Raw genomic sequence first — 27,485 nt, forward strand, 5'->3', positions numbered from 1 at the left:
GAGGGCAAGGTGTCCCCAAAAGGACAGAGGGTCCCGATCCAGAGGGCGGGGGGGGTAGGGGGGGTGTCCCCAAAAGGACAGAGGGTCCCGATCCAGAGGGCGGGGGGGGTAGGGGGGGTGTCCCCAAAAGGACAGAGGGTCCCGATCCGGGGGGTGGGTGTCCCCAAAAGGACAGAGGGGCCCGATCCGGAGGCCGGGGGTGGGGGGGTGTCGGACCGTGGGACCCCGGGGAGGGGTTGCGGGCGGGGTGCGCCCTGTGCCCCGGCCCCGTTCCCGGTCCCAGCCCGCTCGGGGGCGGGGCGCGCCCAGCCCGGCGCGGCGGCGGCGGCGGCGGCACCGAGCCCGTCCCGGCTCGTCCCGTCCCGTCCCGTCCCGTCCCGTCCCGTTCCGAACGGCCCCCGCGGAGCCTCCGCCGCAGCCGGAGCAGCACCGGGCTGCGGCCGCGATGGCTTCGCCCCCCCTCGCCGCCGCCGCCGCCGCATGAAGGTGCGCGGAACCGGAGCGGGCGGGGAGACGGCGAGGAGGGGCCCGGGCTTGGTGCCGGTAGCCCGGAGCCGGCAAAGAACACGACGAACCGGGCTGGAGCCGGGGACCGGTGCCGTTCGTTCCCCTCCGCCTTCGTCCTCTCGTCCCCCCCCGCCTTCGTCACCGCCGCCCCCCGGGGGACCCGGGACCGACGGTAACCGGCTTTCGGTGCTCCTCAAGAAGATGCACTTATTCCGGAGCTCAAGCTACGAGATCCGGCTGGAGGGCGAGGGGAGCAGCCTGCCCCGCATCCAGGGCATCCGCTGGGTGAGTGAGGGCTGGGCGGGAGGGCGACGGAACCCCCCCAACCCCGAGAGCCCCCGGGGGACGGTCCCCAAGCCGAGGAACCCCCTTTACAGCCAGCTGTCCCCTCCGCCCCTCTCCGCATCCCTCCTTGCACCGGGGGTCTGCGCTTAGCCGGCCGCAGGGTTTCGGGGGACGGCGGGGGGGGGGTTCGGTGAAAGCCGCTGCAAGGGCCAAGCGGGGTCCCCCGGGTTTATCGCTGCCTCCAGCCCCGTTTCCTAAGCAGGACTTTGCAGGGCAGGGCTGGGCCCTTCCCTGCTTTCCCAGCTGGCCTGGCAGCGGGTTGTGATCTGTGACCCGAACCCCGCTCCCCCCTCGCGTTTGCTGCCTGCGAGGCGAAGCGTGCAGGGAGCGAGGCGAGGCGTGCAGGGAGCATATTTTTGCAGCCGCCTGCCCTAACCCCTTCTCTAGGCAGAGCTGGCAACCAGGCATGAAATGAGCCCGGTGCTATTGTGCTCCGGCACACGGCGGTCGGGCAGCGCACCCCAACCCCGAGCGTGTGAACGGGAAAGTTCTTCCCTGCGGCCCTGCAACACACGGGGTTCAAAACGTTCCCTCCCTGCCAGGTCACGGTGTTTCGACAAGAGAAACTTATCGCTTGGCAGCGGGACGATGCTCGGCATCACGTCCTCCCTCCCTGGGTCCGTGCTGTCCCCTGGCCAGGAGCTGCTGGTCTCTTGGGGGTCCCTGGGGTGCAAAAGGCACCCGGTCCCCGCTCTGGGTCTCTTCTCTGTCCCCTTTGGGCTGGGAGATGACCCTGGAGCCTGTTCACCTGCCCCAGCTGAGCTTCGTGAGTTTCCCCTTCCCACACTGCTTGATCCGAAACAAACATTTTTAAGGAAAAAAGTGAAATTACTTAAAGGCAACAACCCCCCTTTCAGCATTTCTATGCAGCATGCAAGCTCCTTCACAAATAAGAAAGCTTTCCTCTCTTTTTCCCTTTTTCCTGATTTTTTCTCCCCAGTACTTTTAGGAACTTAATTTTTGGGAGGGTTTTTTAAGCGGCAAAAAGCCAGGGAACTCGGGAAAGCAGCAGGCTGGAGCATTACTGTGCTAAACTGCCAGACTAGGATAAATCTGGCAAAATCTGGCAGCGCAGTGGCACGTGCAATGTGGCAGGGGTGTCCCCTCCCCAGGTAGCTCCCCTGTGCATGGGGACAACCACGGGCCATTTGAGGGGAATGGATGTGATCTTTGCAGGGAAAGGGGGTGTTTTCCCCACTTTTTGCAGGTACTCCCAGCACACCCATTCCTCGGGGCACGTATGGGAGAGGTGAATGGCAGGGAACCATCTGGCTGTGCCTTGGAGCAGCAATATTGTCCCTTGTCCCCGTCGCTGCAAGCCTACGGCTCCTGGAAACTCCTCCTCGCATCCTGGCTCCATCTCATCCCTCCTGGGGACCTGTTTGCCTGATCCCAGTGCCAGCAAATCCCTTCCAGCTCTGCTCCTTGCTACGAGGCTCCAGCCCAGGCTCCCGTTCGCTGGCATCAGTGGGACATCGCAGCCCGGTGTCCCCAAGCAGCTCCGTCCTTCACCCTTCCCACAGTACAAGTGCCATCGTGCCGGCTGTCACTGCGTCCCTGGAGAGGACGGATGGGACAGAGCGGGTCCCCCAAGCCCCCCTCCCCGACGAGGCTCCCGGGGGGACAGCAAGCCCCTGGCTGGCTGCCGTGTCTTTTGAGGCTGCGGATGGGCGAGGACTTTCTCCGGAGCCGTAAAGCCTGAAATAACTCCTGTTGTTTTCCTTGGGATTCCAAACAAAAGCGGCGCGCGAGCGCGGAACGGTCGCTGCCGACCTTGGCCTGCCGCCCGCCGCTGCCGGATTTCTGGAGACAGGCAGGATCTCAGCAGCCGCGTGTCCCATAAGCAGGAAGATGGAAAGAGGCAACTCCTTAGGAAGCTGTTTGGAGATGGCAGCCGTGTTGCTGTGACAATTAGGCAAGGGGTGAGGGTGGGGAGGGCATCCTGTGGGTCTGGACCCAGGAGCTGGGGAGCAAGGATGCTTCAGGAAGGGCTTTTGGGGGCCAGCCATGAGATTTTTGCATGTGGTTCAGACCTGGTCTGGCAATGAGAAAACCCCAGGAGGGAGAAATCGCTCCGAGCACTCATCCTTGGGCAGGGTTTTTCTCAGTCTCCTTCAGTGTCCTTGTGAGCGCAGCTTGGAGCAGGACCATGGCACGTCCTGGCTCCCTGCCTCAAGGACAGACCTCACTTACAGGATGACTGAAAAGGCTGTTTGGGGACCGCAGCAGATTTTGCTTGCACCCAAGGGGGTGACATGGACCTCCAGGTCCCACGGGAGGTAGCTCCACGCTCTGGCCACAGCCTGGCTCCTATTTGCAAACATTTGCTCTGCAATTGCCGGTGCGTTTCCTGTTCCACGGGGCGGTCACGAGGCTCAGGAAAGTTTGCAGAATGAATAAGTCACGGTGTCCCAGCCTCAGCGGCAGCGTGGCCAAGTCGGGAGCGTCCCCAGGGACCTGCTGCGTTCGGCGAGCCGCTTGTTTTCCGTCCGCTCCCCAAATCTCTCCTACGCCAGTTGCAAACTGCTGGGCGCAGGTTTGTTGCTCGAGCTATCCGGGCTGGCCGGAGGAGGATGGGGAAGCCCTGGGGGTATGGAAAGGGCTGGAAGAAATGAGGGAGCAAGCCTGAACCGGGCAGGGTGTAAGCAGGCAGGGTTTGGGACAGGCAAGCAGGCAGTGCAGGGCAGAGCACCCACCTGAGCACCCACCGGGTGTCCACCTCCATCACCCTCCTGCCTGGGCCAGGAGGTGCCAGGGCTCTTTGGTTTGCCCTCAGCTCCTGGTAGGTGGGTTTGTCCTTGAATTTATTTGCAAGGAAGGTTTTTGCAGCTAATTACTCCTCCCCTTGGCTTCCTTAATTGAGGCTTTCATCCGGACCGTCCCTCTTGCTGGGGTTGCTCAAACCTTCCCAGCCAGCCCAGAGCCAGCAGATCTGAGGAGGATCTGGCCCAGAAGACACCGTGTTTCGCGTGCCCACCACCTCCACGGCCAGCTCGGAGTGCTGCAGACCCCTTACAGCCAGAAATAAACAGGGGGGACCACAAAAACTTCCCTTCAAGATGACCCCCGTGCAGGTGAAGACACCCCAAGGAAGGATGGCCCTCACCCTGTCTCGGGGTTAATGCTCAAAGTGCATTAACTGCCTCGGCCAGGGCAGCGCGCGTGGAGAACAGGTCTGACGAGTGCTCTCAGCTTCCCCCAGCCCATGATTTATGCAGCAGAGAAGCCGAGATGAAAGGTTGTTTATTCAGGGCCATGGCCATGCGGAAGCCCTCATCCCTCTGGGCAGCACCTGGATGGGAGCGCGGCCGGCTTTGCACCGGGATTAGGGCTGCAACTGGGGTGGGTAATGGCTCATCCCTTCGTTGCTCTGCTTTTCCCTGGAGCAACCCCTCCCCGAGGGGAAAAACCTGGGAGAAAAAATGAACACAAGGACTAAAAAGCACCTGCTGATGGGGAATATCCAAAGGGATGCGTGGTCATGGAGAAGCTGAGGACTCAAGCGTAGCCCGGCAGGGATCGGCATCGCTCCCGGCGGAGCTGAACTTGATGCCGGGTTGTGCCGTGGTTGTTGGCTGCCGGTCCATCCCGGAGAGCGGGGACCCGCTGCGGGGCCGCGGCTCAGACCGCAGCGTGTGCTGCTGATGGAGACGGTCCCCAGCTATTCCTGATGCTCTAATGACGGATCGCCCCGGGAGGGAGTCCCTGAGCCAAAAAGGGGGATGCTATTTTAGGATCGGTAAACAGTGAAGACATTAAAGAGGAGCCGGTTTAGAAAACAGCATTGGATCAACTCACCACGTGCGGATTTACGTTAAATAGAGCAAAAACTCAGTGGGTGATGGGGGTTTTCCATCCCCAAAGGGAGTGGTTTTGTACTTTAGGCTAAGGGAGTACTGAATTGCCGGTGAACCAGCTGTGCTGTGGATCAGTGAGGTTTCCTATTTTGCTCTCTTCCTACTGACACCCATCCCACTATTTGCATTTTTTTACAGCTGTCGAGGCCTGAGTTCACATTTTCAGTCGCCGCCACAGGCTCCTGCTTGAGCTCAGAGCCTCTGACCACAAGCAAGGGAAATTTGGGCTTGTTTTCTTCTAATACGCTTTATTTTAGGCATGTCTCTATTGAATTTTACCCGCTGCTGTTTCCCCATACCCAGCATGTGCTCAGTGACTTTTTGCCTTGCTGATCCATTGTTTCCAGGATCTCCCCTAAAATCCTTTGGAAAAACAGCTTCATATTCACCAGCCCTTTAGTACCAAGGGAAGCACGAGGTTACACATCACCCATAGCAATTCAGCTCTTTCGCTGCCGTGCTCCTCTGGGCACCAGGGACCTCACGTCCCGGTGGTTTCTTACAGCTGATTTTTCAGGATTTATTGCATAAGTTTTTCTGGCCGTGCTGTGATTTGAGACCAGTCCCCGGACACATTGCCTGCAGGGAAGGGTTTGGGCACCTGCTCCTCGGCTCTCTGCTACCCTCGTCCTCTGCAAGAACTCTTGCTCCCCATCGTCTGCGGTGGGACAGGCTGGCCATGGGTCCTGTCCTTGGTGTCCTCTGCAAGCTGATCCTCCAGCTCTCCAAGGCTTTCTTGGGTCGTTCCTGTAACCTGACGGAGTTTGGGATCTTTTCTGTCCTCTTTGTTTGGTCCCAGCTTCAAAGCTGGAGGAAAACTCCCAGGCTTTGGACATCTCTCCCTCCCCTGAGGCTGTGCCAGCTTCCCCAGGTCTTTCTGAAGTCCTTCTCCTCCAGTGGCAAGCTCCATGTCTCAAATACGATGTCTTTGATCCCTGTTTGCAAAGATTTTACTTTTCACTTCCTTCTTTTATCTCCCGGCTCCCTTATTTGAATGCACTCCCCTTTCTGAAGTTAAACATAACCGCGGGGGGTTGCTGGGGGTTCGGTCCCCGGTACACACGTGTGTTTTCAGCAAGGATGGGGCAGAGTAGAGGCTTTGCCATGGTTTTAGGAGATCGGTGCTGGTGAGCATGCAGGGATGCTTGCCTCCTCGCCTGGTAAAGAGCTGAGGATGAACTGTGCCTTGGGGGAGGCAGGAGCTCCCCTGGGGTGTGTGGGGTGAGGGGGGGGGCATGGCAGAGCCCACCCGGCCACCAACCCCCTTCTTTTTGGTTTTCCAGACCCCACTTTTGGACACTGAATCCACCCTGGACTACGGACACAGCCTTACCCAGGTGGGTGGGCTGGGAAAACCCACAAGGACATGAGTTTGGGGAGGGTGGGGGGTGGAGAAACATGCCTTGAAGGCTGTGAGGGGTGGGGGGCCAGAGCACCCCCATTCCATGGAGTCCTCGGCTCGGCTCTGGGCTGCTCTCTCCCTTGGGCTCAGTGGTTCCCAGGGGTGGGTGATGGAGATCCCGGGGTGCTGGGGTGGGCGTGCGGGTGTATCGCACCTTGGCAAGGTGTTGGGGGCACAGTTGACGGTGCGAGGTATGCCACCCGCGCCCTCCCCGCTTCCCCTGCAAGCCGTATAATCCCTTTCCATCCCCAGGCATCCTCGGAGAAGATCTGGCGAGCCGGGAAACTCCTCTTCATCCACCTCACCAGCACCCGCCCTGGCCTCATCCGGGACCACAAGCATCACCTGCGGCATCACAGGTGGGACGGCCAGCACCCCTGGGGACACCGCGGGCTGCCGAGGACCCCGGCAGCCCTCCGAGGACAGCAGGACTTCTCCTGCCCATCCCAGGGAGGGGTTCACCCGGGGTGCCGGGTGCCGCAGCTCCGTTTCGGGGGCGATTTTCACACCCTCTCCCCTTGCAGGCAGTGCTGCTCCGGGAAAGAGCTGGTGGACTGGCTGCTGAGCGCCGGGCTCGCCGTCCAGACGCGCAGCCAAGCCGTCGGCATCTGCCAGGTGCTGGTGGATGGAGGTGTCCTGACACACGGTGAGGGTGGGCGGTGGCAGCCCCCTGCGCGGCGGCGGGGTCTCGCAAGGCGAGATGGGTGCGCTGGGGGGATGCTGGGGTCTCCCATGGGTGCACGTGGTACCCCATGGGTCTCCCGTGGGTGCACGGCCGAGCTCATGGCGCTCTCCCCTCCCCGCAGTGAAGCAGGAGTGGCATTTTCAGGACAAGGACACCCAGTTTTACCGTTTTGCCGAGCTGGAGCTGAGCCCCGAGCCCAGCGCTGGGCTTCGGGATGCGGAGGAGCTGCTGGAAGCACTGGCCTTCCTGGCCCAGCTGGGTCCCGACGCGCTGCTCACCATGGCCCTGCGCAAGCCGTGAGTGACTGGGTGCTCCCCAGGGGCCGGGGGGGAACATGGGGCTCATTTCGACCCCGCTCCGTGAGGGTCTGGAGCACCAAAGGGGCTGCTGTGGATGGGGTGACCTGAGCATCTCTTCCACGACTGTCATATGGGGTGGAGAAAGAGGCTGCCCAGCCAGGGCAGGGGTGTCCATGCCTGGAGAGGGGTGTCTGTGCCCCGGGACGGGGTGGGCAGAGGGGGTACAGATGGCTGCTCACCCCCCGCTCCCCTCCCAGGCCTGCCCAGCGCACAGAGGATGAGCTGGAGCTCATATTTGAGGAGCTCCTCCACATCAAAGCTGTGGCTCATCTCTCCAACTCGGTGAGTGTGGCTGTGCCCTGCTTCCCCCACAGCGTGTATGTCCTCCCTAACCTGCTCCTGGTCCCAAAATCCTCCTGCATCCCATCGCTTCTCATCTGGGCATCCTCTCCTGGCCCTCTCTGAGCATCCCTGGGCCCCCTTCCCACCTTGTCCCCCGTGCCCATGCGTGTCCCCTCCTCTCTCAGCTCCGGGCTGGGGTGACCCTAATGGCAGGTGACCCTCTTGCCGCAGGTGAAGCGGGAGCTGGCGTCCGTGCTGATGTTCGAGTCGCACCAGCGAGCAGGCACCGTGTGTGAGTATCGCGTGCCCCAGGAGCCGTGCAGGGCTGGCCGGTCCCCCAGAAAAAGGTCCCCAGCCCGGGGAGGATGGCTGGAGCCTTTGCCATCAGTGCGGATGCTCCTGATGTCTCTTCGTGGACTAGGGATGGAGGGGACCGGAGCACTCGCCGCGTTCGCCTGGGCTGGGAGCTCAGGATGGGGGGGGGCTGAAGAGGGATGCTTGGGGCTCCCCCTCTTCAACTGCTGGATGCCGCCGTTTCCCCTGCAGTGTTCAGCCAAGGAGACAAAGGCACATCGTGGTACATCATCTGGAAGGGCTCGGTGAACGTGGTCACCCATGGCAAGGTAGGTGCGTCCCTGCACAGCGAGGGTCTCCAGCCACCCCACGTCACTGTCCCCCAGCAGGGACGGGGGGGTCCCACCCCATCCCTTACCATCCTTGCTCCCCCCCGACCCAGGGTTTGGTGGCCACCCTGCACGAGGGGGATGACTTTGGGCAGCTGGCGCTGGTGAACGACGCGCCCCGCGCGGCCACCATCATCCTGCGAGAGGACAACTGCCATTTCCTCCGCGTGGACAAGCAGGACTTCAACCACATCCTCAAGGCGAGCAGGGGGCTCACACGGTCCGAGCCGGGACGCACCACGCACCCTCTCCGTGGTGTTTGGAGGGGAGGATGCTTTTCTGCATGCCGATATGGGGTTTTGGGGTGCAACCGGCCAGCTAGGCGTTGCGTGATGGATCCGAGCTGGGCTGATGGCTGGTTTTTCTCTCTAGGATGTGGAGGCCAACACCATGCGCCTGAAGGAGCACGGGAAGGTGGTGCTCGTCCTGCAGAAGAACCTGCAGGGTGGCAGCAGCCAGTCCGCCACGGCGCGGAGCAGCAGGTGACAGCAGCCTGTCCCCATCCCTCCGTGCAGCCATGCCGGCAGCGCTGCCAGCCGATGCTGCCTGTCCCCCTGCCTCCTCTGCTGCTTTCTGGCTTCCCTTGGAGGAGTCTACTGGGACGACCGTGTCCCTGGAGGGGGAACGGGGATGCCAGGCCATGCTGACCACTTGTGTTGGGTGGCCCGGCATGGTGGCCAAGCCCAGAGCTGGGGTGCCGCTTCCCTGATGTGCCCGGTGCTCTGCCCACCAGGTACTTTGTGATGGCTGGGACGCCGGAGAAAATCCTGGAGCATCTGCTGGAGTTCATGAGGCTCGATGCCACGCTCTATGACCCCGTGGGTAGGTGGGGGATCTCCTCCCAGCTTTGGGGACCATGTCCCAGAGCCACTCTGAGATGGGCAGGGGGCTGCGGACAGGGTGCCGGTGGAGGGACCAGCACCGAGTGGGGCTACCTTATTCCCAGTGTTCAACCCCAAAAAGCTTCTCCTCTCAGCCTAAAATCCCCCGTTGCGACTGGGAGAGGGAGGCAGCTCCAGGGCTGAGAGCGTCTCCTCTCCCACATCCCGCCATCTCCCTCTGCCTTTGGAGAGGAGCAAAACCGGGTGAGACGGGAACCAGGAGATGTCCCCAGTGGGTAAAAAATCAGAGCTGCCGTGCTGCCCTCATCTCCGGCTGCGTTGGAGTTAACTCATTGCGAGGGCTGCACTAAAAGTGATTTAATTTTCTTTCATCCTCCAAAGCCTGCAACCTCGCCAGCCCTCTCTGTGGTGTTTAGGAGCAAAAAATTACCTGCAATGAGCATGGTCACCGTGGTGGGGGAGACCACAGGCCAACCCCACGCAGGACACGGGTGACCCTTTCCCGGTCAGCCGCACTGCCTGGCTGTGATCACCATGTCCCCAACCTGCTGGACACCACGGAGGGTGAATGATGGTGGCCTGATCTCTTGCAGATACACTGCTGGGGGATTTTCTGCTGACTTACACCGTGTTCATGCCGACCTCGCAGCTCTGCAGAGCTCTGCTGCACCAATATCCTTCTGCGGCTGGATTTGGGGGGGGACCGGGCTCCATCCTACGCGATGCATCCCCCCCTGCCAGGGACCAGAACCTTCAGCTTGGTCCCCGTCACCCTGGTGGGACCTCGGGGGTTGGCCAGGGGACCCCCAAATCCCTCAGGCTCTTGGGCACAGTGCATATCCCTATCTCCCATCCTATCCTGGCTGCACACATACGGGGGGCCCCGCCTGCTCCCCACCAACCGCGTTGGTGCCCTTGACTGGTCCCAGTTTCCGTGCGGAGCCTCTGGAGGGCTCGGAGCAGGAGAAGGCCACCTACTCCCTGCACAAGCGGCGGAAGATCCTGAGGCTGGTGAGCCAGTGGGTGCTGCTCTACGGGCGGCTGCTGCAGGGCGACCGCAGCACCACGGCTCTGCTGCAGGTACCAGGAGTGGGGCAGAGATGGGGGGGGGAAATGTCCCCAGAGGGGTCTGGCTGTGACCACCCCACGCTGACCGCTGGGCATCTTTCTCCCGCAGAACCTCGCGGACCTGGCGAGCCGGGACCCTCGCCTGGGTGGACTGGTCCAGGAGCAAGCACAGGACCGCCGGCGGCCCCGAGCGTGAGTCCCCCAGGGAAGGAGGGATGTCCCCATCCGAAACGGAGCCTGGCTCTGTCCCCCCATGCCACTGCTGATGCCCATGTCCCTGGGTCCTGCACCCCTCGTACCCGGGGGCGGGGGGGTTGTACTTTTCATGGAGCTGAGCTTTCAGCCAACAAAGCAATGATTGCTAAGACTGGGGGGATGCCAGCAGCTCTCAGGCCACCTTGTCCCCAGCATGGGATTTTCCCAGCCACAGGGAGGGTGTCAAACGCTGCCAGGACTCCCCTGTGGGGCAGGGATGGTCGGGGGGGGGGCTTGGGGGCTGCAGGACCCAGTTCTGTCTCCAGCACAGATGTGGGCTGTGGGGCTCTAACACTGCCTTGCTCCTCTCTCTGCAGGCTGGAGAACGGAGACGGCAGCGTTTCTCCCCAGCCCAAGGTAGGGGTGGCCCTGGGGGGGTGCCAGGGTTGGGGGGGGGGGGGTAGTGGAAAGCTGGGTCACCCCTGCCCTCTGGGGATCCTCCCTGCTCTCTTCCACCTTGGCTGCAGGCTCGGAGCTCGGGGAACTGGCTCACAAGCCAGGAGGAGGCAATTTTGAACAGCAGCTGTGCCTTAAGAGCCCAGGACAAAGGTACGGCCGCTCACGGTGGGGACTGTCCCCTCCCCGGCGGCTGGGACACTAAAGCCCTCTCCCCCCCCACCGTAGTGCCCTACGAGATCTACAGACCGGACCATTCGTGCCTGATCACGGTGCTGCCCGTCAACGCCTCGGTGCGGGACGTCTTGCGGTCCCTCGCCCCCCGGCTCGGCCGGGATGGGGAGCACGTCCTGGTGAAGGTGAATTCGGCCGGAGGTGAGCGGGCTGTCCCAGGGATGCCACCACGCATGGGCTGCCACTGCGCCATGGTGACAGTTGCCCCGTGCCCAGCCAGGATCTGGCCCCTTCTCCATCCCGGCACCGACCGTCCTCTCTCCCGCAGATAAAGTGGGGCTGCAGCTGGATGCCGTGGGGGTGTTCACAGCGCTGGGGCTCAATGAGAGGCTCTTCGCCGTGAGCATGGAGGAGCTGGGCAGCCTGGTGAGCACCAGGTGGGGGGGTCCCCAGGATGGGCAGCACCAGGCTGGCCCCCTGAGCGGGGTTTGGGGCTGCAGTGCTTCCATAGCAGCTCAGGGTTGGGGGTGTCCATCCCTCCCTGCTCCTCTGCCCCCCGGGGAAGGGGCTGGCGTTGCCCTCCCTGCTGCGGTGGCTATCGGCAGGAGGGGTCAGGCGTCCTCTCCTGCGCACAGACCCCCCACCCCGAGCAGCTGGGACCCCACGTCGGCTCCTCAGAGACCCTGGACCTCATCAGCTCCAAGGACCTGGCCAGCCACCTCACCGACTACGACTGGAACCTCTTCAAGAGCATCCACCAGGTAGGGCCAGCGCCCAGACTGCAGCGGGAGACACCTCCGGGGTGGCTTTCGGGATACCCCTCAGCTGCCGCCTTGGGCTTCGCAGGTGGAAATGATCCACTACATCGTCGGGCCGCAGAAGTTTCACGACGTGACCACGGCCAACCTGGAGCGGGTCATGCGGCGCTTCAATGAGCTGCAGTACTGGGTGGCCACGGAGCTGTGCCTCTGCCCCGAGGTGGGCAGGCGAGCCCAGCTCCTCCGCAAGTTCATCAAGCTGGCTGCACAGTGAGTGCCTCACCGCCCGCATCCCGGTCCTGCGAGGACGGAGCCGGTGGTGACCTTCTCGCCCGACTCTGTCCCCGCCTGCAGCCTCAAGGAGCAGAAGAACCTGAATTCCTTCTTCGCGGTGATGTTTGGTGTGAGCAACACGGCCGTCAGCCGCCTGGCCAAGACCTGGGAGGTAACCGCCTTCGGGCTGCTGCCAGCCCTGCGAGGTTCCCCGCGGTCTGCAGTGATGGATCGGGGTCCCCTGGCTTGGGCAGCGGGCAAGGGTGGCCCGGGTGCTGGGGTCCAGGCAGAGCCTGCACCCGTAAGCTCTGAGCAAGGGAGCTGCTAAGGGCAGGGAGCGCATTTCCCACCGGGCAGGGGGCCAGGATCAGCCCCTGGGTCTGGTTAGACCCAGCCAGGGGCCGAAATACCCCGTACTGGAACGGCAAAGGGCTCCGAACATGTTGCTCACGAGCACCCGGAGCAGGCGGTGTTGCAGAGCCCACGGAGGTGGAACGAGGCGGGTGGAGAGCAGGACGTTCTGGGAGAGCTGGGGGGGTCTCTGGGGGTGGGAAAGCCGGGGTGCCAGCGCCAGCGACCCTCTCTCTGCGCAGAGGTTGCCCCACAAGATCCGAAAGCTGCATTCGGCACTGGAGCGGATGCTGGTGAGCGCAGCCCCTTCCCTCTCCACATCCCCCTTCCCGGCAGGGTTTGCCCCTGCTTCCCAAAAGTTGCAAAGTCACAGGGGTGCCGTGGAAGCGCTGTCCCCCCCCCCAATTTTTCCCCTGCACCCGTGGCAGGCAGCAGCCAGGGCTGTGTCCCCTGCCTGCCCCGCGCTGAGGTCCCGCTCCATCCCCAGGACCCATCGTGGAACCACAGGGTCTATCGCCTGGCCGTCGCCAAGCTGAGCCCCCCCATCATCCCCTTCGTGCCCCTTCTCCTCAAAGGTGGGTACCTCAGCTTGGAAGCTGGCGGGCCTTTGCTGGGGGTGCCGGTGGGAATGGGTTGGGCTGGGGTGGGGGGCACCCCTTTGGATACATCCAGTCCTCCCCAGGGAGCAGGAAACCAAATCTGATCCCTAAATCCCCCTCCACAGACATGACGTTCATCCACGAGGGCAATCGCACGCTGGCCGAGAACCTCATCAACTTTGAGAAGATGGTGAGTGGGGCGGGTTGGCTCCCCACGGACCCCCACCTTAGGGGACCTGCTGTCCCCCCATCCCCTGGGATGCAGATCCAGAGCATCCCCGCGGCATTAGCGCAGACCCCCCCGGCAGCCAGGATCCCTGGGGGGCACGGGGCAGCCGCGGCCGCCGCTGAAGCCAGAGGGGACTGTGTTTTACCAGCCTGGGAGCAAAGTGGGGCCAGGTGACAGCAAGTGACCTTTGTGCATTGCCCACAGCACATGATGGCAAAGACCGTGCGTGTCCTGCAACGCTGCCGGGGCCACGCACATGGTGAGTGTTCCCGGGTGGGGGCAAGGATGGGGCTGGGCACCAGCGCTCCTTTGGGATGGGGCTGAGCTCCTGCTCTCTGTCTGCACCCAGCTCCGCTCTCCCCGCTGCGAAATCGCTCCCCGCACCGGCCAGAGGACCCCAAGGCCGTCAGGATCTCCACATGTATGTCTGGGGTTTGCCCATCCGTCCCCCACTCCTGCGCTGGGAGACCCCCACCCCTCGGGGCTACGTGGGGCTGGATGAGGCCAGCCCAGGGGAGCGTGCACCCACCGTCCTTGGGGGGGGGGGGGGGCCTGTGGGGGGCACCCCGAGGGCATCAGCCTGGCTACAGCGGGTGAAAACTGGCCCAGATGCTGTCGATGCCTCGGAGTACCCAGGGATGGAGGCTGAGCTCCCTCTGCTGAGTTGGTGCAAGCCCGTGGGTCGCACGCTGCTGGCTGGAGGCACCAGTCAGCAACTCCTCGTCCTGAAGAGAGTCACGGAGTGCTTCCAGCATGTCTGAAGCACTCTAGTTGTTAGGCAGCAGGCTGGGGCATCGCTTTGCCCCGTGGAACAAGTCTGTCCCCACTTGCTCCTGCTCCTTCAGCTCCAGTGGGTTCCTGGAGGTGATGGGAAGGGATCCGTGAGCTGAGGGAGAAGGGATGGAGGGGATCCATCAGCCAACGGAGGTGGGATGGAAGGGGATTTGTGAGCCAGGGGAGAGGTGATGGGGGGGATCCATGAGCTGGGGAAGAGGCGATGGAAGGGATTTCAATGACCTGAGCAAGAGGCGATAAAGAGGGATCCTCCAAGCTGGAGGTGATAGAGAGGTTCAATGAGCTGAGCTAGAGGTGATGGAGGGGATTGAGCCAAGCCAGCAGCAGTGGAAGCGGATCAGTGCGTCAAGCAAGAGGCAGTGAAGGGGGATCCATGAAATGAGCCAGCGGTGATGGAGAGGGTTGGCAAGTTGAGCTGGAGGTGATGGAGGGGGATCAGTGAGCCCAGCTGGAGGCAGGAGCCCAGCCCTGATCTCAGCTCTCCCTGGCAGGCTCGGAGCAGTCCCTGAGCGTGCGAAGCCCTGTCTCCACCTGGGCATACCTGCAGCACCTGAAAGCCATCGACAGCCAGAAGGAGCTGCTGCGGCTTTCCCACGACCTGGAGTCCTGACTGGGATGGATGGCCGGAGGGCCGGAGGGGGACCAGAGGAGGGATGCAGCAGCCTGTCTGCCGGTGGCGGGGGCAGCCCCGTGGCTCTGCTCCCAGTAGCACTGGGCACAGGGCTGTGTTGCCGGCCAAAAGCAGCCTCTGCTCGGCCGTGCCACCGGCTGCGGGCACCAGGTCTGGCACCGCAAGGCAGCCGGCAGCCCATGTCGGCTGCGGGCAGGCGAGGGCCATGGACAGCAGAGTGAGCAATAGAGGTATTTTTGTATGCAAGGCTGCACTCCCTTTTCTTCTCCATGCAGCAGCCTGGATTCACTCCCTGCACTGGCCCCAGGGGGAGGAAGGAGCCCTGGCTGCCCCCCGATGCTGCCCACCCTGGAGGTGCCAGGCTGGAAGATGCCCCTTCCTCCTGGAGGGACGCAAGCCAGAGCATCCCTATGAGCAGGGAACGCCACGTCTGTCTCCAACGGGGTGCAGACACCCAGGCTGAGCTCAGGGTCTGGCTCATGCTGCCCCACGGATCCTGCAGGCAGCCCCAGAGGGGACCTGCCCTTCTGTCTGTCCTGTGTGTCCCATGGGAGGTGCTGGCTGCGTCCCCTGTCCTGGTCTCTGGGAGCTGCATGACCCCAGCAGCCACAGGGGAGGTATCTTGATCTTTCCCAGGACTTTGGGGGCTTAAACCAGCCCATGCTGCCAAACCTTGGGCTAATCATAACCTTCTCCGTGCCTCAGTTTCCCCACATGGATGGGGGCAGGACTAGCCACGTACAGCCGTGATGCAGAAGCAGGACAGCATCCCTCATGGAAGAAGCTGTGGTGGCCTCGTGATGGAGATGGTGATCTGCTCTGGCAGTTCCCAACCCACGCCCAGTTGCTGCTGGGCCGTGAGCAGGGGTTTGGGGGCGATGTCCTTGAAGGAGGCAGAGCTGACAGACCCCAGGGGTGAGGAGCCCCATCCCTCCACCCAGAGCATCTCTGTATGCGCACAGAACAGTTTTAGCAACGACCTTCCCAACGCTCTGAGCAGGCCTGGATGAAGCTACGGGGTGCAGAGGAGATCGCAGCCCCTAAAAGCTCCCACGTTTGGAGGGTACCAATGTGGGGGAGGCTTGCAGCCCCTGGCAGGTCCATGCCCCAGCTGGGACACCACGGAGCCACAGCACAGAGCCGCAAGCCAAAGCCCCCCAGCCTTGCCCCAAGTACGGCTGGGCTACGAGGGTCCAGAGCACTGCTGCATTAATTGCTCTTTTCAGTCTCGCCTTGCGCATGAATGGGTTGCTTAAAATAAAAGTCCCCATCATACCTAAATAATGTTTCAAGCCGTGCAGCCAGCTACGAGATGGGATGCAGGTTCCTTGCAGCTCCCAGCACCACGTCCATCCCAGGACCACCAGTTGCCCCGCAATGCGAAGCCTGGCTTTGTGGTTCTCTGCAAGGCAGTGGGTGGCCGTGCTCGATGGGGACCAAGTTTTGACACCTGGCATCTCCCAGGTTTCTAACTCCAGCCCCATGCATGGTCCCAGCAGCACGCGTGTCCAGGCAAGCCAGGGCAAAGCAGAGAGGCGATGGCGATTCCTTGGCATCTGGACCCAGCAGCCCAGACTTCCCGCAGTCACCTTTCCCAGGATGTTTGCCCTGAAGGACCAAAGGAGCCTTGAAATGAAAGAGCTCATGCATGGGGAAGGAAGGGTTAAACCAGAGTTGCACATTTTCTGGGTGTTTCTGGGCCTGCAGATTACTTTCAGTCTGCAGGTTGGCTGGCTGGGTCAATGGATGTGTCTTGGGGCTTTCCCTTCCTTGGCTGCAGGCGGGATGCTGGCCCGGTCAGCTGGCTTGGCTGGAGAAATCTCCAGTCGAATGGAAAAGTTGACCCTTGTCTGGTTTTTCCAGTGCAGGCTGTGAAGAGCATCCCGTTGGGGAGCTCACCGCGGTCCGTGCACGTCCACAACCCACAAGCCTGTATCCTCCACAAGCTGTGTTTTCCCTAGAAGCACGAGCACGAAGGTCCAGCCCCACCAGCAATTCCCACGGAGCTGCAGAAGCCCCGTGATGTCCTGGAGGGTGAGGGAAAACCTGGAGAGATATTCTGGAAAAGGGCAACGAGCCAAGGGGGGGTGCAGAGAGGAGGATGGCAGGAGGGGATAGGGATGAAGCTCAGTGTCAGGCAGCCCTGCTCATAGAAACACCGGACTGTGCAAAAATAAGAGGCTGGATGCCTGCCTCCTCGAACAAGGTAAAGCCAGGGTCTGGACGAGGGTGTAATGCAAGGGGCGAGAGCTAACGGCATTGTTGGGCACAGGAGCAAGCACGGCTGCCCAGCTTCCACTCCTGCATCCCCAAGTCCAGGGCTTGCGTCTGGGCAATTCCCTTCTCCTCTCCTCGGCTCTAATGCAAGAGCAACACGAAGCCAGCCCCGGGGTGCTTGACTCACCGCCCTGCTGCAAGACACCTCATGGGCAAGCACCCTGAACAGGGTCACGGGGTTCCGTGACAGCCGGCAACGCTGTCGTTCTGTCACCAGTGACTGACACTGGACCACGGCCCAGCACACACCTACCCGCTCTTGTTCCTGGACCTGCAAACCTTGAGAGTGGGTGAGGAGAGGCAGGTTGTCCCCAGAAGCTCGGAGGGCTTTGGTGTTTGCAGGTCCAGCACTGCTGGAAGGTAGAGGTGGGAATAAGATGTGTTGGACCACAGGGGTATGCAAGGATGGCAGGCGAGGAATGCTCACACCAGGCCACCAGCTTCTGGAAGGTGTGGCTGAGAAACAGGGACAAACACGGTGTTCCCACGTCTTTGCTGGTGGAGCTGACACTCCCAGTTAAGCCCAAGACAAAAGGCATCATCTTCCACGGTGAGGTTGGGAAAGCAACCTTCTGCAAGAAGAGACGGGCTCCACCTCCGTCCTCCTCCATGGCGGGCATCCAGCTCCCTCACCGAGAGCTGCGGGACTCGCTCCATCTCCAGGCACCGCAGCTCCTGCTCTTCGTGGGCATCTCAGAGATGCAAGACAGATGCACGATGGCTGCAGCCATCCATCCAATATCCAACCCCACTGACGTGAGCTCCTCACCCCCAGCAGGGCTTGAGGCACAGCCCAAAGTTGGGGAAAGGTTGGCTTGCACATGAAGCAGCTGATGGACTCAAAGAGCAGCCTCAGCACAGGGTGACACAAAGATGTCAGAAAAAACGAGGCTGCTGTCAGGGAGGACAGGTCAGCAGAGTCACCAGCCCAGGGCGGAGAGTAGGAAATGACTGAGGGGTGAGAAAGAAGCCAAACCTGGTCCTTATTACACCAAATGCTGGTCTCCTGTGCCAGCTAATGCACCCCGAGAAATTAAGGCTGTTGCAATGCTGCTGTGTCGGCAGGATGAATTGCAGGCGGCCGCTGCCTGCTTTGCTGATGGAAGTTAGAAATTGTCTCCCCTTGGCTCAGATGGTCTTTGGAGGTCAGTTATCACCGGCCGAGGTGGAGGTGCCCAGGGAGTGAACCCCTCCTTGGTGGGGAGAGCTGGTCCTGGACCTGCTGCTTCTGGTGATGAAAGCATTGGGAGCGTGGCCATCTGGCAGCCGCCGTGGCAAGTAGCCCAGGAGAGCCCAGGACCGTTTAGAGAAGCTCCAGGAGCCTCCGGCTGGGGACTCTTCCTGGGTTTGCATCATTGCAAGCGCCTGGCCAAACCAGAGGGACGTGGACCACAAGGCACCAGCCAGTATTGGACCATCCTTTGGGGGTCTGTTGCAGTGCATGGGCGAGGAGGCAGAGAAGTGGCTGCTATAAATCATTTGGGCTTTGGGCAAGGCTTGTGATAAGGCTTCCTGAGAAACCATGTCATCGTGTGAGGAGAAGCTGGAAACCAGCCGGTGCCTGTGAGGGACCCTCAGGTGCAGCACCAACACATTCTGTTGGTCTCTTCGTTATTTTCCTGGAAAGACAAGGAAGGTCGATGCTTGCGGACAATACAACCGTGCTCCCTGATGGATGAGTTGAAGTCAGCCCATGCCGGCTCTTGAGGCACCATGGCTGGGAAGAGATGGGGAGATGTGTGGAAGAGCTGAACTTCCCCAACATCCTTCAGCAGCAAAATGGGTTGAGGAGGTTCCTTCCTGCTTGCCTCGGTGCACTGCTTTCCAAACCAGAGTGGGAAAACAGCAGTTTTTAAACCAACCTCCAGAAGGATGGTGAGTTAGGTCTGGATTATTTTCCTGATGTGGTTTTGAGTGCAGATCCGTGAGTGGCTGAGCTGGGCAGTGGGGGGATGTGGATGGAGATCGGCTCAGCGACAATTGCGATGCCCCTTTGAAAACAGGGAGGCTGTGCCACAGTTCAGAGGCAGCGTGAAGATGCCCTTGGAGGCAGGATGGGCGCTGACCTATTCCAGTCTGGTCACTCCCATGCCTTTGGGTGTACTGGTCAGCACATATGACACGCTCTAGGACTGGGAACCAGTGGGAGCCAGGCCCCCTGCTAGGCTGTGGTAGCGTGGAAAGTTGTCTCTCCTGCCAGATACACCAAAACACCCACCATCTGGGAACATCTTCCACTGGGATGCACTGAATTGAGCCTGGGCTGGCCCCACTGTGGCCAGCAAAGAGGTTGATGACCTTGCCAGGCATGGGCTGAGCTCCTCCTCAGCATTACCCGCGGCTGTGGAGGCTCCCTGGAGAAGGGCAGCCCCACGCAGGGTGGGGATGCCCCAGCTCTGGTCTTGCTCTAGGAGTGAGACCACACTGGGATAGCCCACAAAACCTACTCCCTGAGCAGCCTCGACACTGAAGCTTGGCTTGTGGTTATGTCTGAGGGTTTCCTTGTGCTGCTGGAAGACCTGGAGGCTTCAACCGAGGCTGGTCTGTGCTGTAAGTGGGGCACAGCCTCCAGAGACAGTAGCTGAGGAAGGAGAAATCATTACCTCCAATTAACTGGGGAGCAGAAAGTTGCCCCCAGTTAGCACCAGTTGCACGGGAGCATGTGGCACATCAAGGGACCAAGCTGTGGCACTGATCACAGCTCGCATCTCTGATGGACCTGCTGGGCTCTGGATGGGCAAAGACCCCACCGAGAAGCTTCCCCCGTGCTCCTTAATCACCCCCGGGGGTCATGCAAGCGAGGAGTGGAGCAATACTGGGATACTGGATTTACCAGCCCTCCTCGCACTCCGAGCAGCCTATAATTAAGCCGTGCACATAATGAGTTTGGGCAAAGTTTGGGTGCAGCCTGCCCGTGAAGTCCTCGGTGGCATCACGCTCCTCCCTCCCCTCCGCGCCCCCGGGGAACCCACATATAGCAGGGAGTGCCAGGGAGCACCGTCATTCCCAACCTGCTCTCCGGGACGCTCTGAAACGCCCAGCCTGCCGTCTACGGGATGATGAAGACCTGGATCCTCCTTGTCGGGGCAGGAATAGCCCTGGGCTGCGTGTCTGGCAGTGAGTAATGGAGCTTTGCTTTGGCAGAGGGGCTAAACCAGCCGGGGCATCCGATGGGAAGGGGCCAGCGCTAGGTCGAAAGCAGACGGTGCTGAGGGCGCTGCCGTAAGCCAGGAGCTCGGCTGTACTGGGGCAGCTGGTTCCTTGCGAGGTTGGATCCAGCAGAGCTTCACAGGGGAAAGGGTGAAGGATGTTTTCATGCTGGAGGGCTTCCTTGAGCTCTGGGGAACTCGGCTGGTGACGAGGGTGGTTTGTCCTTCTCTTTGATGGGTGGAGACTTCCCCCAGTCTTTATCCTTGTCCACCAGTTGCTTCCTGGTACATCTTGCTGTGCTTTCATCGTGCAAGCCTGCCTTCCTCTGGCTCCTCCAGCCTCCTACGCTGGGGGAGGACAAAGGGAAATATTTTTCTAATACCTTACCCACGATCCCTCTGTGGCTGCTGGAGGTGAGCAGAGGAGCCGGTCAGATGCACTGGAATATGCAACATGAACTCAGGTATTTTGCTTTTCATGGCTCTGTGGTTGTTATGAGAGGAGACAGGCTTGGAGAGATGATAAAGAACAGCTCTGTCTTTAAGGCAGATGCTGCAACAAGGAGTGGCTTGTGGGCATCAGGCTTTGGCTCCCAGTTGACCAGGATCCTGCATGTGACTAGGTGCCTTCATTGCCATCTTCTTGCACAAAATGTGATCTATTTGCAAGAAGGGAGTTTCGTCACTTCTGACGCTGCCAGCAGGCTGTATCTGATGTTTCAGAAGCAGCTGACTCCCCTCAGGATTAATGGTGAGGAGTTTTGCAAGGCCACTGCAGAAGAGGAGCTTCTGCTGCTGCAAACCAGCCTTTGGGTTGCCCTGAAAGCAGGAGGATTTGCCATGGTCTCATCTTGTTTAATGCAAGTGTGAAGTTATTCTTGCTTGAAGGAATAACTGGGTTTACCGTGGCTGGGAAGCTGGGCAGCTTTGCTGGCTTGTGTCATGGTCTGTGCTGGGCACACGCTTCGGACCAGAGCTATCAGAGCATCACCCTGACGGACCTGTCTGAGCTGTAACACCTCCACCATTGCTTATCCTCAGCTAGGCGGGACAGCGGTGGGAGATTTTGCCTGATTATCTCACAGACAGCTTGCACCCAGGGTTTTACGTGGTTTTGGGAGCCAGGAGCATGTAACTAAATATTTGGGGAGCTCAGACTACCAATATCTCTTTTGTTGCAAGTTGATTCGTCCTGCAAATGGGCCCTTTTAGAGGCAGGGTTGATCTTCGGTCTGTGTTCGCGCAGCGCAGCGAGGTCTTGAGTGAGGCCAGGGACTCATGGATGCTGCTCTGACACAAGCTGTAAGTCATGTTCACGTACTAACCCAAGCTGAGAGCCACTGGGAGGGCTCCGTCATGTCTCAGACATTTCCCTACACCTTGGTGAATGGACCTGCTCAGGAAACAGCCCACGTTTTCTCGAGCAAATCTTTTTTGGCGGAAATGAAAATGAGTTTGTTCTTGTCCAAAATGCTGTGCTCAGGGAGGGATGGATCTGGCTGACGGGCTAAAAATGAGAAAGAAATATTTGTCTGGCTTTTTGCAGCCAGAAAATATCTACTGGCTGGACCAGCCAAATACCGACTGAGTAGTCGAGTGCGGATGCGCTGTGCTGTGCACTGCTGGCCATGTCCTTCTGCTCCAGCCACCGTCCCTTGGCTGCAGTGTTGCCAGCAATCCCAGCAGCCCTTCTCTCCCCAAAAGCTCCAGCAGCCCCTCTAAACTTGACCATCACGAGTCGCTAACTGCTCCGCAGCTATTTAGGTTCATGCCTGCATGAAGAGGAGCAAACACCCTCCTGCAGCCGTCCCCCCTGCCCTGCTCACGCTCCCTGCAGCCGAACCCTGTGGGAAATGGGGCGATGCTGAGCTCGCTCCTCCAAGGACTCTGCAAGGCTCTGGGTTTTGGCTGAGTCATTGCACACCCCAGTATTGGTGCTTTGCTGCGACACGCTCCGGCAGCACGTGCCCCAGGACCGGGAACGTCTCAGCGGTGACTTATGTGCAAGCAGTTTCTGCCTTGCACAATCCCTCCGGGACTGCTGCGGGAAAATGAGCCTGGATGCGTGATTCAGGCTGACTTATCCCGACTGCCACTTTGGGAGTGAGAGGGATGCTGTCCTAGGGACAGGGATCTCAGCTGCCAAGCCCATCAGAGATCCAGACCTGGCTGCTCTGCTGCGTGGACTGGTGAGACTGGGGTGTCTGGACACCGTGAGCATCACTCACCACCCAAACCATGGGACGCCCCTTCCCTCTGCAGCCCTTCCCAGTTCTCCTTGCATCAGTATGAGCAAAGGTGGGAATAAAGTAGCACCACGGGCATGTCACCTCCAGGAGCATCTCGAGCAACCCCTTCCTACTAACTCCCCTCTTGCTATAAAGCGGATTTGCAGAAAAGGACCTAGTGGTGAGAAGCCAAATGGGAGCAAGCAGTGTGCCCTTGCAACACTGTCAACCAGCCTGGGCTGGGTTGGCTGGTGGGGCAAAAAGGTTCTTCCTCTCTCATTGGCACATGTGGGACCTTGATTACGTGGCTCCAAAAAGCACAAATAATTTGGGTGAAATGCCAGACAACAGAGCAACATAGGTGCAGAGAGAAGCCAGCAATCATGACACTTGGAGGTCACTCTCATTGCTGCTGTATCAGGATTTGCCCTGAGGGCACATTTCGCCTGCTGGAGTTCCAGGCAGGCAACCCAGAGGTGTTTAAGACGTTGCGTGATTGCAGGGTTGCAAGGAAAAACACCACCCTTTCCTCCAGGGATCGCTTTGCAGGCTGGCAGCTTGGTTGGGACATGGCTTCTCAGCACGTCCTTGGAGATCGTCACCTTCCTGGCTGGAGCAAAGGGATGCTGAGAAAGCCGTGCCCGGGCTGCCTGCTGTTCCGTTGCTCCCGTCAGAAACTGATGGGCAGCACAGAGGATAAGGCACCTTCCCTAAGCATGCTGCCTCTTAGTACAAACCCAACATCTTGGTCCCCTACAGCCCTTCTTTGCTTGATGGCAAGTGTCCATCATCCATCTGAGACATCCTATTCAAAGCACAGCTTGAGTTGCTGCATTATTTTTAGCCTTGCCACCATCTGTAATAAAGCACATGCTCGACGACACATTTGTCATATAAATAGCTCAGGAAGGAGTTCCCAGTTTTCCCAGCATTACAGAAAGAGCGATGGTCATGTTGCAAATAAGGGTGTCTGGAATGTGGCACTCCTCCTCTGGCCCAGAGACAGTGGGACCTGGGGCACTCCTGCTAAGCCTGGCGTTAAAAGGGTGAATCAGAAGGAGCAATTAATAGTGGGGAGCCAAGAACATGTTTCCTGGTGTGAAATGGCCCTGATGTGGTGGATGACCACGGCCAAAGACGAGTGACCTATGGAGATGTGCATCCTGAGGATTCAGCCAGTCAAGATGCCATCCCTAAAGGCTGACAAAGGATCCCAAATAGCTCTGGGGTAGGAGCTTGTTCCTTTGGGCCGTCCCAGGAGGGGAACGAGGGCAGAAGGAAGGATGCTCCCAGGTCGTAGACTGGCTAGGGCAGGGTGGTCGGTGCATCCTGAGGACCACGCTGTTGTTTCTCTCTCCCAAAGACCTGTACACAGCTCCTGACTCCTGCGAGGGACGCTGCGAGGAGCCCTACAGCGAGGAGGACGAGTGCCACTGCAACGCCGAGTGCGAGAGGTACCGCAACTGCTGCGAGGATTACTACAGGCACTGCCAACCCGGTGAGCATCCCTGGGTGACGGGAAGGGGTTCGGGGGGGCTGCTCTCCCCCTGAAGCTCCCAGAGCCCAGCTGTGGGGTGCAAAGGGGTTGGTTGCAAGCATGCATCCACCCGTGTTGATGTGGATTTGTGTGTGTGGTCCTGGGCAGCCCCCAGCCCGCATCTCCATCACCCTGAGCTCCTTTTCCTTTGACTCTGTGCAGGTGGAGAATGGACGAGGGAAGCAACTCACACCCGCGGTGAGTAGCTCCGCTGCCGAGCAAGGGCAATAAACCACCGCCCCGGTTTCACTCCACGCACCTCGGGGCGGCTCGCTCCTCTGCCACCCGCGGCTCTTTGGGGATCGATGGCATCGGGGTGTCGTGCTGGTTTCTGGCCGTGTCCGTGCCTGTACCACCCCACCGCCAGCCGGTCCAAGCCACTGCGTGTCGTTGCTGAGCAGACGGTGCAGCGAGAGCCCCAGCATCGCCTGCCTGTTTACCAGCAGCATTATCTCCCTTCACCAGAGCCAGGTGAAGCAGGCAGACACAAAGCAGCCAGAGGCAGGGGCAAGCTGGCTTTTGCATCCCCTGGTCACCGCACACCTAAAATGTGGGAGATGGAGATGGTGCTGATCCCAGCGGACGTGTTGCAAAGAGTGCCTGGGAGACGGGGACCAATGCTTCCCAGCTCACCCCATGCTTAATGAAAGGCTGCTGTGCCTGCAGCCCCGTGGCCAGCTCTTGTCCCCAGGACATGGGGCTGGTGAGGGTTGGGACCCCCCTGCCGCCCCTGCACCCCTTAACCCTCCATGCTGAGCACCCGGCTCTCACGGCATCCCAGGATCATGACACCCGTGCATCGATGCAGCATCGGGTGCTGCATCACCCTCACTTCTCATGGGCAGCTAACCTGCAGCCCCGGGAGCTGCTGCCTGCTCCTGCCAGCCTCCTGCCTCTCCTTGCAGAGGGTTTCTCCAGCAGCCGGGATGCCATCACCGACGAGGACCTCCGGCTCATCTCGGAGCAGCTTTACAGGGCGGATCACAACAAAGCCCGGCCGACCGACATCGCCATTAACCCCCAGTACCAGGCCTCCCCCGATGAGACGGATGACCAGGAGGACCGCTCCCCGCAGCCGTGAGTGTGCACCAGTATCCTCGGGGGGTGGCCAAGGGCCACCACGGCCGAGACCAACCAGCCAGGCAGGGCGCAGGGCTGGTTTTTGGAGGGGACTTCTGCTTCCCCGCTGAGCGCAGGATCCGTTCTCTCCTAGGCTCTACAAATACGTCAATGAGGAGCTCTTCTCCAAACCCACCTACGCAAGCTTCATTAAACTGCTGGACAACTACCAGAGGGTGACTGGCAGGGAGGAGGATGTGACAGCAGAGGAGCTGAGGGAGCAGGACAATTTCCTCAAGGAGGTGATGAAAACCGAGCTGATGAAGAAACTCTTCGCCTTCCTCCACAAAAAAAGTGAGTGTGGAGCAGGGCAGGGCTGACAGGGGGGAATGGGGTCCCTGGATGTTGGGCATCTAAAAGGAAAGCCCCAGCTGGGTGGGAGATGACCTGGGAGGATGCAGACTGGAGGAGCACGGGAGTGGGCTCACCAGAGCTGCCAGGACATGGGAGAATTGAGCAGGGCAAAGCTGAATTGTTCCTGAGGGAGAGGAGTGGGTCAGGGATGGGGGGGAGTCCCGGCTCTGCCTCTCCCCATGCTCCCATCCTGGGATGCTGCTCCCACCTCTCCACCTTTCCACACTGCCTTGCCTGCAGACCGCTACGGCTCCGAGCAGGAGTTTGTCGCCGATTTGAAGGAGATGTGGTTCGGCCTCTATTCCAGAGGCGATGGCGAGCAGGACTCCAGCGGCTTCGAGCACGTCTTCTCAGGTAGAGCACGCACCGGTGGGATTGGGGGGTGCCGGGCAGTGCCGGGCTGGGGGCCTCACCCCAGGGTCTCATTTTTGTTTAGGGGAGGTAAAAAAAGGGAAAGTGTCTGGATTTCACAACTGGATTCGCTTCTACCTCCTTGAAAAGCAGGGCATTGTCAACTACTTCAGCCACAACTTCAACGGGCCGGTAAGCGATCCTGTGGGGTCCGCGGCTGGCGGTGCTGCACCAGCTGGCAGCATCCCAAATCGGCCGCATCCCAAATGGGGCGAATCAGTAGCATCAGAGATGCTCACCCTGCCGCAGCCCCTCTGCCTCCCTGTGTGGACCCTGGGACGGAGGCAGGGTGGGAAGGTCCAGAAAAGATGATGCAATGGGCAAAAGGGGCTCCCAAACCACAAGCGAGAGATTTGAGACTGGGGGCTCTGTCTGGCAGCCCCTCAGACCAGCTGAAAGCTGCTCTGGATCTGTCCCTGGAGAGGGCGCGAGGATGCCTGGCTTTGTATGCAGATGGGCTTTCCTTGAATTCCCTGCCCTGCTGCACCCAGAGCCAAGCGGAACTGGAGATCTGATCCCTGAACCCCCTTTCTCTAGTGGGACACCTACCCCGATGTGCTGGGGCTGCAGTTCAGCTGGGATGGCTTTTACAAGGAGGTGGGCTCTGCCTTCATCGGCTGCAGCCCCGAGTTTGAATTTGGCCTCTACACGTTGTGCTTCATCGCGCGGCCCGGGAGGGCGTAAGTACCGTACCCGTCTGCATCCGTCTGTCTGTCCGCTGGCCGCGGAGCCAGCAGTGCCCTCCTGATCCCGATCGACAGCAGGGTCAGACCCTGAGCCCGGCACAGCTCTGGGGCATTGCGGGTGGGGAGGGCTGGGGATGGAGCAGCGCTGGTGTGGGGATGCTGAGAGCATTTTGGAGATGCGATTGTGGGGCTCAGGGATGGAGCAGCACTGGTGTGCGGACACCGAGAGCTCCCCAAAGATGTGATTGTGGGGCTCCAGGATGGAGCAAGGCTATGACACAGGCTGTGTCCCCACAGATGTCACCTGAGCCTGGGGGGCTACAGCCTCAGCATCCAGACCTACCCCTGGACCAAAACCACCTACGGCAACGGCAAGAAGTACATCGCCACCGCCTATGTGATCTCGCCCTGAGGCTGGGAGGCGAGGGGTGACTGCAGCCCCGCTCTGGGGCCCTGGGCTGCCCCACGCCAGGGGCCCGTGGCACTGGTCAGGACTGGTGCTGCTGTGGGAGGTGGATGGCCACGCTGCAGGACCAGTGCAGGGTACCGGAGGGAGCAGGGCAGGATGGCGGTGGCCGTGCCCTGCATGGAGGCAGCGAGGGGATGGAGGCAGCAGCCTCAGCACCCCCCAGTCCCATCAGACGTCGTGTTCCCCAGTCGCAGCAGAAGAACAGGGAGAAGGGAGGGACCTGCAGTGGAAAGTAGCACACCCGAGCGAAATAAATACTGACCCTGGATGGAGAAGTGTTTAATTCCTCGCTGCAGGAGCTGTGGCTCACCGTGCAGCCTGCCCTCTGCCCCATCAGAAGCTCTCCCTCCCCACCACTTCTGTGCCAGGGACAGGACAGGTACTGACCCAGGGTGGGTGTTGGGACCCCTGGGTGCTTCCAGGGCCGCATCCAGCCCATGGAGCGTAGCAGGATGGGCTGCACGACCTTCCCCTCTTGCTGCAGCCTCCAGCGCTCCCCAGTAAGACTGGTTCAGCGAGGGACATGTAGCAAAGCCTGTGCTTGCGGTGATGATCCCCCCACCCCTCCAGGAGTCCTGCCTGGGGTGGGGGGAGCGGGTGGGGGGGCTGCAGGGCTGCAATCCCCCCATTCCCTGCAGGCAGCTGGTCCTGCAGCCACAAGGTCGTGCTTGCAGCTTGCAGCGGCACTGCAGCCTGCCTGACAGGAGGGCACCCCACTGGGGAGCTGGCTTTTTTGGGAATCCCGGGGACAGGGGATGGCTGAG

The 27,485-nt window shown here is 60.6% G+C and overlaps 2 protein-coding genes across 6 annotated transcripts; both read left to right on the forward strand.

Moving 5' to 3' along the window:
* The first annotated feature begins 345 nt into the window (after window positions 1-345).
* RAPGEF3 (Rap guanine nucleotide exchange factor 3) lies at window positions 346-14,737 on the forward strand. Of its 2 annotated transcripts, XM_052809702.1 has the most exons (27): window positions 346-792; window positions 5,993-6,046; window positions 6,364-6,470; window positions 6,636-6,757; window positions 6,918-7,092; window positions 7,353-7,437; window positions 7,669-7,729; window positions 7,984-8,060; window positions 8,174-8,320; window positions 8,493-8,602; window positions 8,854-8,942; window positions 9,556-9,634; window positions 9,892-10,042; window positions 10,140-10,222; window positions 10,603-10,642; window positions 10,753-10,834; window positions 10,910-11,056; window positions 11,184-11,281; window positions 11,491-11,616; window positions 11,702-11,883; window positions 11,968-12,058; window positions 12,480-12,530; window positions 12,725-12,812; window positions 12,962-13,026; window positions 13,270-13,324; window positions 13,415-13,486; window positions 14,352-14,737. In XM_052809702.1, the coding sequence occupies exons 1-27, from the start codon at window positions 481-483 to the stop codon at window positions 14,468-14,470; spliced, it is 2,868 nt and encodes a 955-aa protein (XP_052665662.1). In that variant the 5' UTR covers window positions 346-480; the 3' UTR covers window positions 14,471-14,737. The 2 variants fall into 2 exon arrangements, with proteins under 2 accessions (XP_052665662.1, XP_052665663.1); XM_052809703.1 differs by lacking the exons at window positions 13,415-13,486; window positions 14,352-14,737 and having other exon boundaries at window positions 13,214-13,324.
* Window positions 14,738-16,509: 1,772 nt separating this feature from the next.
* On the forward strand, window positions 16,510-26,989 carry ENDOU (endonuclease, poly(U) specific). Of its 4 annotated transcripts, none has more exons than XM_052809706.1 (9): window positions 16,510-19,885; window positions 23,509-23,643; window positions 23,845-23,880; window positions 24,588-24,759; window positions 24,896-25,095; window positions 25,396-25,509; window positions 25,592-25,698; window positions 26,104-26,246; window positions 26,550-26,989. In XM_052809706.1, the coding sequence occupies exons 1-9, from the start codon at window positions 19,825-19,827 to the stop codon at window positions 26,662-26,664; spliced, it is 1,083 nt and encodes a 360-aa protein (XP_052665666.1). In that variant the 5' UTR covers window positions 16,510-19,824; the 3' UTR covers window positions 26,665-26,989. The 4 variants fall into 4 exon arrangements, with proteins under 4 accessions (XP_052665666.1, XP_052665667.1, XP_052665668.1 ...); XM_052809707.1 differs by lacking the exon at window positions 16,510-19,885 and adding an exon at window positions 19,965-20,381; XM_052809708.1 differs by lacking the exon at window positions 16,510-19,885 and adding an exon at window positions 20,391-20,668.
* The last annotated feature ends 496 nt before the right edge of the window (window positions 26,990-27,485 follow it).

This window comes from Harpia harpyja, chromosome 15 (assembly GCF_026419915.1).
Source record: "Harpia harpyja isolate bHarHar1 chromosome 15, bHarHar1 primary haplotype, whole genome shotgun sequence".
Classification (NCBI taxonomy): Eukaryota; Metazoa; Chordata; class Aves; order Accipitriformes; family Accipitridae; genus Harpia; species Harpia harpyja.